The sequence below is a fragment of the Gracilinanus agilis genome, chromosome 3, assembly GCF_016433145.1.
Source record: "Gracilinanus agilis isolate LMUSP501 chromosome 3, AgileGrace, whole genome shotgun sequence".
Taxonomy (NCBI): Eukaryota; Metazoa; Chordata; class Mammalia; order Didelphimorphia; family Didelphidae; genus Gracilinanus; species Gracilinanus agilis.
The window spans coordinates 639,058,441-639,067,443 of record NC_058132.1 but is presented as its reverse complement, the minus strand read 5'-3'; the positions used below and the strand labels follow the sequence as shown (position 1 = coordinate 639,067,443).

Sequence of the window (9,003 nt, the reverse complement as noted above, 5' to 3'; positions counted from 1 at the left end):
TCTCTCTCTCTCTCTCTCTCTCTCTCTCTCTCTCTCTCTCTCTCTCTCTCTCCCACACACACACTTCTTCCCTCTCTGTCTCTGTTATCTCTTAGGGGAGGGCAAAAGAGCACTAACTAATGGGACAAGGAAAGACCTCTCATCAAAGGATAGAGGACATGGACTGAGCTGGGAAAGAAGCTTGGGATTATCGGAAGCTAAAGTGAGGAGGGAGTGTGTGCCAGGCATGAAGGGAGGCAGTTAGTGAGGCATGGAAGCAGAAGAGAGAATGCCTCATTTAGCAAACAGCAGGTAGGCTGCTTTGGCTTATACGTAAGAGCATCTGAAGCAGAAATAAATACTGTACGAAAAGTCTGAAAAAGTAGAAGGAAGGAGACAGGAAATGTGAAGGGCTCTGAATGCCAAGTAAGAAACTTGCATTACCTCCCACAGGAAATGGGCAGCCCTTGAAAACTTTCGAGCAGAGGACTAACAGAGGCTTGTGAACTAGGAAGAATGTCCTCATGATGGTGTGAAAGATGGATGGGAGAGGGCTGAAACTGGCAGGAGGGAGTCCTACTGGATGCTGCTGCAGTAGCCTAAGGGGGGGGACAAATGATATAGGAATTAACTATGGTGGGGGGCCATATGAGTAGGAAGTAAGATGCTGTGGACAAGACTTGGCAACTTAGTTGATATAGAAGGATATAGTGAATTCCCAAAGACATCAAGTTGAAAACATGACTGAATGGAAGAATAAAGATGCCTCTCACATAATAGGGGAATACAATAAGTTCTGTTGTGAAAAAATTGACCCTGAAATACTGATGGGACATCCAGATGGTGGCGAGGTCTTTCTTGAAGATCTTAAACAAGAAGAAACTCATTATTTCTCAAAGCAGCCCATTATATTTTTGGATAGTTTTAAAAAGTATACTGAGGCTTGTAATGAGATATAATTAGTTTTCTTTGTATTGAAATGTATTATGTTGAGGAAGGTTTCATAGGCTTTGCTGGATTGCCAAGACAGTAGATGATGCCAGATAGAAGCTCAGGAGGGAGACTTGAATTGTACATTTAGATCTCATGATGTTTTCAAACCAAATACCTTAAAGAGAGATGACACTGTATTTTCTGGTCACCCAGAGGCATTTATTCTTTTTTTTTTTAAATAGCTCTGTACATGTCAGATGTTCTACTGCCATTGTTGGGAGTCTTGGGAGAGAGGTACATTTCTCCCAGCCCAGGTTGGCCAAATAACAAATTCTGTACAGAAAGATAACACTTTTTGGTTTTTTATCTAGACTATTCCATGCATCAAAAACAAAATGCTATGGCGTGTTTCTACTGATGCTATCTTTTTAAAAATGCCAATCCCCCTTTTCAGAACACATTTGTGATTCCAAATTTATGTTTTAGGAAGGAATTTGCTGATATGAAGACTATCTATCAAAGGGCAAATCAGGATCAAAGAATCACAGAAGGGACCTAAGAGAAGATCTAATATAACAAAAACAAAAACAAAAAAAGGATCCTTCTACAACATACTCAAGGAGTGTCCACTCATTTTTTGCCTGAACACCTCAAACAAGAGGGAACCTACAACTTCTCAAAGTAGCCCATTCCATTTTTGCATAGCTCTAATTGTTGTTCTTTTTGACTTGCATTCACTGATCCTTAATCTACCCTCTGGGGCCAAGTAGAACAAATTGATTATCAGTGTGAGAGACTCCGGTTGGTTTTGTGCTTTAGACTCAGGATCATAATGGATCAAGAAACTCATGGATTATCTGTTGGTTAACAACAAGATTTTTATTGAGTCATAGCATGGAAAGGATGTTCCTCAAGAATGCTGTACTCATTCAATTGGAAATATTTTCTCTTACTAAGTGTTGACCATATTGGTCCTCAAAACAGAAGCCCAAGATGGGAATCTGTGACTCTTCTTAGGCCATCAGGAAGCTACATCTTTGGTTTGGACCTTGGTGTTCTGGGCCAATTAAAAAAATCAAAATAAACTAAAATACCCTGTATGTTGTTGTAGAGTCCTAGAAAAAGCTGGTTTAACCCATGCGGGAGAGAGCCTTCAGAAACATGGCTTCTATTAGAGATGGTGGAGGGAATCAAATTTATGCCATATATGAATCTATTGAAAAAACTAAAGATGTTTGGTCTAGAGAAGAGAAAATCAGGAGGAATGGGTCTTCATATATCCAAAGAACTTTCATATGAAAGGATGATCTATCTTGTTTTGTTTGGGCCCCTCTAGGGCAGAGCTGGCAGCAATGGATAAAATGAAAAAAAAAAAAAAAAGAAATTTAGATTTCATGTAACAGTAAATAGCCAATAAATATTTATTAAATACCTATTATGTTCCAAGCACTGTGTTAGATGCTGGGGATACAAATAAAAAAGTATAGTTGATGTTTTTGAGGAGGCTTGCACTCTAATGAGGGAGGAAGATAATAAGAGAAATAATCCTTGAAAATAAGACCTAACCAGAAGTCAAATGGGATGGCTTGGAATGGAGTGGGGTACTTCTTTGAAGTCTTCCAAAAAAAGTTGAGGGATCGCTTGCCAGGTATATTGTAGAGGGATTTTTTTTTCCAAGTACAAGTAACTGTGATTAGAGAATGGGACATCAGGAGCATGAAACTGGACATTTTCTACAGGGGATATCTAATGCCTGTGGGGCTGCTACATAAACTAATAAATATTTATTGAACACCAAAAGCCAGGCACTGTGATGAATGAGGAGGATACAAAGACAAAATATTTGCATGTGAGTATAGATAAAATAGGAAGAAGTTAATTAATGGTGAGGTAGGGCAGGTCTTATGTTAGAAGGTGCCATTAAATTGAGTAATTTGTATTGATAAATGAAGCCAAGAGTACTGAGAAGGTGCTCAGAAATGAAATACAGAACCATAACAGTGTCTTGAGATATATTCAGTTTTAGGAGGTGGAATATAGAAGATGGTCCAGCAAAGAAGAGTGAGGAACAGTCAGGGAGGCAGGAGGAGAACCAAAAGAAAGCAGTATATCTTGAAAAAAAAGAGAAAAGTATAGAGAAAGAGTAGATGAATATCAATTGCTAGAGGGAGGTTAAAGAAGAGGGGGATTAAGAAAGCCAATGGATTTGCAATGAAGAGATCACTGGCAACTGGAAAGTGATGAGCTTGGATGGAAAGAGGAGATGAAGAGGAGGCAAAGAGAAAAAAAACAACTTTTTTTAAGGGTATGGTGATGAAAAGGAGAAGGGATATTGGATGATGGGAATTGTAGAGTCAGATAAGTGTTGGTTTTTTTTTTTTTTTTTTTGTGACCAAAAAGGTCTAAGGGGCTCAGCAATAATTCTAGAACTACAGGTTCAGGTCAAAGGGAACCACAAACAACTATTCCAGAGTTTATAGGAGCTAAGGAAGGAGGAGAGGGAAATTATAAGGAGGGAAAGATAGTTTAATCTGATATTACATGATCTTCCAATCTAGAGGAGATCTATAGGAATTGGGGTTAATCTAAAAGCTTCTCAGTGATTTTGCAGCCTATTGAAATATGTCAAGGCTGGCTTGGCTTGGCAAAGTTTCACTGGGACTATCTTTCTGAACTAGTTTTGTGCCAGGGGATCCTTGATTTCTGGTACTGTCTTTGACCATAAAAAGAAGTTTCTTTCTTAAAGCACCAGATGAACTTCTAACCAGAGAGGTCTTAGAAGAGGTCTAAAGCAGGGGTCGGCAACGTACGGCTCTTGAGCCATATTTGGCTCTTTTGAGGGCCAGATATGGCTCTTTCTGCAGGAGCCATAAAGTCAATTTTTTTTCAGGTGCTGTTACAGGAGCCTCATTGTGAGCACTGTACGGCTCTCACGAAATTACATTTTAAAAAATGTGGCGTTTATGGCTCTCTCAGCCAAAAAGGTTGCCGACCCCTGCTCTAAAGTGTCAGGGGTGCCCCAAACAGCTGAACTTAACTAGGGTTCATAATCTTCATTAAAAATTCAGGCATCTTTGTGGGAAGTATCCAAAACTCCAAGGTAATTTTTAATATATGCATATGAGTATGCATAAAGAGACTTCATACCTATATTCTTATTTCCATATAAAGCTTCAGACTATTATATATGTGTATATAAGCAATACAAATAAAATGCATATGCACATATATTTGTATTTCTCTATAAACTGAATAAGTATATAGACATGTATATGTATATATTCAATAGTCTGAGGTTTTATATAAAAGTTTCTCAAGGGGTCATGCTAATTCCTTGAAAAACATAAAAAATTCATATGTATGAATGAATATTCAAGATTAATAATACTCGATTCACTATATTGCTGTTTCTGGTTCATAAGGAACATGTGGCTTATGTGTTACCACATGCTTCTGGAAACAGCAGTCAGTTTTTGAAGGTCAAGGAAATCAAAATTAAACTGACTTATATTACGAAAAAAAGCTTGCTGGTTACTTAGAGGCAAGAAGAAATCAGCAAGATATGAATGGGTATTAAAAGACATAAAAGGTTAACATAAGTGAATTGGGATCTAAATCATGTCTAAATTCAGGGAACTAGTGGACACTTTTTATGAAATTCTTTCATTTGGCACTGATTGGGAAGATTCTGACTTTTCCTTTGAGAAAATCTGCATAGAAGTTTTTTCTTCACTGAAATTAAAGCTTTCTTCATGGCTATTTGGCATGATGTCTTCCTTCAGAATAGAAATTAAAAAACAAAACCAAAAACATTTCCTCTTTGTGTCCTAAATACTCAAGGAAAGGCAGGTAAGTGAAGTTCTCCATGTTTCTCTTATCTTTTTTTTTAAATAAAATTTTATTGATATACTTTATTTTTTACCCTGACTAAATTCCCCCCTGTGTCTGTCCGCATGTAGAAGTTCCTGATGGTCCTCTGATGTACTCACAGAAAGATAAGTGAAGCTCTCCATGTTTCTCAGTATCTTTTTTTTCTTGTTCTAAGTTCAGGAACAGCACATGGGGGTAATTGCTATAATTTTTGTAGTTTACATAAAGAATTTCTAAGCTTTGTTTTTTGCTAACTCATTTCATACAGTTATAATTTCTTCTTTTCTTCATCAAACAGTATCTATTTAACAACATCCTGTTCCAAGGATGGTACTAAGCCCACTCTAATGTCGATGAAGGTACGACTCAGTGGGCAAAATTTTGAGAAGTTTCTCTTCAAAATGGGCAATACAGTTAGCTTACTCATGTTGGCTAAAATACATAAGGTCTTAGCCTAGGTCAAAAATTCTTACTCTTGAGCTTTAAAAAAATTTTATGACTGTATTTCAACATATTTACTTCCTTTGTAATCGTATGGATTTTACTTTACGTTTTGGAATGTATTATTCTCAGAAGGGACCTATAGACCTTACCAGATTGTCGAAGAACTCTGTAACACAAAGAAAGCTTCCCCACCAGAACAGGCAGAATGAAGTGGAGGAAAGAAAGGTTACCCCTCCTCCTCCCTCCTCTGACTTATCTGGCACATTGGCAGTTAACAATATAAAACCATCTCAGGGTATTAGACCTCAGACAGAAAATAGTAAGGCTAGCACTGGTCTAACTCTCTCTAAGGGCACTGAGAAATAGTATAGGCTTTATATAATTAAGGCTTAAAGCATCCCCATGATTCAACTCTAATCTTGAGACATAATTTCTCGTCTTCCTCTTCTTCCTCTAATTTCCACTACCCTGACTTTACTCTTGAAGAAGCTGAAGCCTAAAAGGTTAACTTGCCCAGGGCCACTCATTCATACACAAAAGGAACACCAATACTGTAACCCAGGATTCCTGCCTTCCAGCTCAGGGCTCTAATCTGGCTGAAATGGAGCTACTTGGTGCCAAACAGTCTGCAAAAGCAAAGACTGATGTCTAGATCCCTGCTAGTCTTCCCCCTCTGGCACACACGTTATTTCTCTAGAGTGACGCTTTTGCCAACATTACAAACACAGAAACACAACATTGGTCTGAAGATTCAGTTTACATCTCTGGATGAAATATCCTGCAATTAAAAATGCCACAGAAAAAAAAAAAATTAGGTTTCCATCGGGAGCCACCCTGGGCAATCGCTTTGTCTTTTGGATGGGTCACCAGCACATGGCTTCCATAAGATCACAAACAGCTTTCAGCCTTTCGTGCAAACAATGTCCAGGCTATCAACAATCCTTCTGCAGTTTGGGCATTTTAACCGAAAAGCGTAGTCTTTGAATGATCTTACCAAGCATGAGAATTGCTTTTAAGACAGCAAAGACAGCTCCCACTTCTATACTGTTGTGAGCGGCAGCTAAAAGGTGGCGATCACAGGAAGAACGAATTCCAGGGAAAGGCTTCCCTAGGAGGGGACAGTGAACCATGGACAGCATCAATAATATTATCTCCACACAATTAACCGTACATTGTAACACTAGAGCGTATGCAAGTCATTTCAACTGAGGATCTGGAGAATTTAAAGGACATTAGCAAGCCTTCAGGGTTATGGCCAGGTAGCGCTTCATTGGGTCATCAGGAAACATCACCATGACTTCAAATAGAAATCTTTCAGCTTTGACTGCTACTTTGCTTCTTAAATGTAGAACGTACAGTGGGGGGGGGGGGGGGGGTCCTTGTCTCACCTACTACAAATAACACTTCCTAGACTGCCCTACTTGGAAGTCCTGAATACACCACATCTCATAAATAAATACTTATGCAAGACTTAAAAAAAAATGCACTGGAAAGAGAACTCCAACCCACTTCCCTGATGCCCTCAAGAAATCTCGTTCTGGGATTTTCCCTTACCAAAAAAGAAAATTGAAGAAAAGTTATGCTAGGGTTTGAATCCATAACCAAAAAAAAAAAAAAAATACCTCATTGTATGGGAGCACCCTGCCCACCAACAGTGCGTTAGCAGGAGTCGAGGTATTTTTATTGTTCATTAATTCTTTATTTGCATTTCTCAATATATCCTGGTTATTACTTTAATGAAAGATGCTTCCAACTTCCATAACAGTTATCTCTTAGCTCAATCAACCCTTGAGCAAACCCACTAAAATACCAAAAGGAAAGAGTAGGCAGTCAGTCTACTGGGCAATTTTTGGAGCTTGACACCAAAGTGAGAGAGTTCACTGGGCGATTTTCAGCTGCCGACTTACCTGTCGCTTGAGGTAACAAACAGACCTGCGGGGTTCGGAAGAGATGAAGGAGGAGTCGGCATGTCATTCTCGCTCCGGGTTCAGCATCTGGATCTCCGCAAGCTAAAGGAAAAAGAAGGAAAAAGACCATAGTACCAAGTTTCTTGCGTATTACTTGAAAAAGTACGATATTTTTTTTTTTTTTGGTTTTTAACTTAGATCCTTGTTTAAATGAGAAACATAAGAAAATGAATAAGAACATCAAAATATTAATAAAAAATTCATCTCAATCAGGGATTCTTAATTTTTTATGTGGTTTGGATTCCTGGTGGTGTAGGGAAGCCTATGGAGACTTTCTCAGAGAAATATTTATAAATTCATAAGAGAAAATGCATAGGATTACAAAGCAAACCATTTACATGGAATTAGTTATCAAAAAATTAAAATGAAAAAAGTTCATAAACCCCAGGACATGAACCCCAGAGAGGAAACTTTAAAAATCTTTTGCCTTGAGGGCAGCTGGGTAGCTCAGTGGAATGAGTCAGGCCTAGAGACGGGAGGTCCTAGGTTCAAATCTGGCCTCAGACGCTTCCCAGCTGTGTGACCCTGGGCAAGTCACTTGACCCCCATTGCCTACCCTTACCACTCTTCTGCCTTGGAGCCAATACACAGTATTGACTCCAAGACGGAAGGTAAGGGTTAAAAAAAAAATCTTTTACCTTCCTTAAATTATGGATTTGACATTTGTTTGCTTTTTAAAAATTCTCAAAAGTCACCCAATAGTCTCTAAAAACTAAAAGGAAGAAGGCAACTTATGAGTATTATTAGACTATTTTCTTAGGTGAAGGCAAGGTGGCTGTGGTTTTATCCCAGACTGCTGACATGGAGCAAAGGAAGGGACGCTCTCTTCTCAGTGTCCACAATATATAGCATACTATACCTTTGACATCGCCATATAACCCTTTTCATGGAGCCTGCTTTCCCCCACCAACCCAACTCTCCACCATGAGCTGCTGTACAAAGGCACTGGCTACCCACTCTGGGGATGAGGTAGACTGCCCACTGTACCATCACCTTGGCAAACAAATTTGTCCCAGGGACAAAAATTTCTGGAACATTTTGAATAAGGTTTATGCTTTACAAAAACCAACAAGTGCAAAAGCACCTTTTGAACCTTGATGCCATCTTCTAACATCCAGAAAATATGTTAGTAGGAAAGATCAGAGATTTACAAGGTTTTCTCATCATTTTCCTACCTGCTGCTAACAGAGAAGGAAGGGCCACATGCTGGACGACATCCTCAAGGGAAAAACATTGCCGGGCTATCAGAATTGCAATGAAGGTGGCCAGTGAATCATGGAATGAGAGGTCACTGACCTTCAAGGGAAAAAAAAACAACAACACAGGGGAGAATGTTGGCATGTCACATGCAAGATTATTATCAAAGTTACATTGTACAATCACTATCTGCCTACAATTATTATACTGGATATTATATTTTAAGTGATTATTATGTGCTATTTTTATATCTCTCTCGAGTCCTTAATGAAATTTAAGAGGGAGGTTGGTCTGTTTTATTTTCTGAGCAATTTTTGAGTCACAAGTAAAAAGATGATAATGGTTAATCAACGTGATAACTACTACAATTGATTCAATTTAATAAGGATTTATTGAATACTCTCTAAATGCCAGGCATGGGTTGTGGACTCAAAAACAAATATACAAATAAACAAAGAACTTTCAGAGTCTGTCTGTCTGTCTGTCTGTCTGTCTGTCTGTCTCTCTCTCTTCTTTCTTTCTCTCTCTCTCTTCTTTCTTTCCTTCTCTTTTTCTTTCTCTCTCTCCTTTCTTTCTCTTTCTTTCTCTCTTTCTCTCTTTCTTTCTTTCTTTC

The 9,003-nt window shown here is 38.5% G+C and overlaps 2 protein-coding genes across 2 annotated transcripts in view; one reads left to right on the top strand and one right to left on the bottom strand.

Annotated features, from left to right (window-relative positions):
- The window catches only part of MED12L (mediator complex subunit 12L), a 386,104-nt gene that overhangs the window by 63,468 nt on the left and 313,633 nt on the right, over nt 1-9,003 (bottom strand). Inside the window, exons 24-26 of the mRNA XM_044669473.1 lie at nt 8,369-8,489; nt 7,134-7,235; nt 6,221-6,334 (exon numbers count right to left, since the gene is read on the bottom strand). Coding sequence (XP_044525408.1) covers nt 6,221-6,334; nt 7,134-7,235; nt 8,369-8,489 — 337 coding nt within the window. The remainder of the gene's footprint in view (nt 1-6,220; nt 6,335-7,133; nt 7,236-8,368; nt 8,490-9,003) is intronic.
- Nucleotides 1-9,003, top strand: part of P2RY12 (purinergic receptor P2Y12) — a 69,598-nt gene that overhangs the window by 20,744 nt on the left and 39,851 nt on the right. The window lies entirely within an intron of this gene.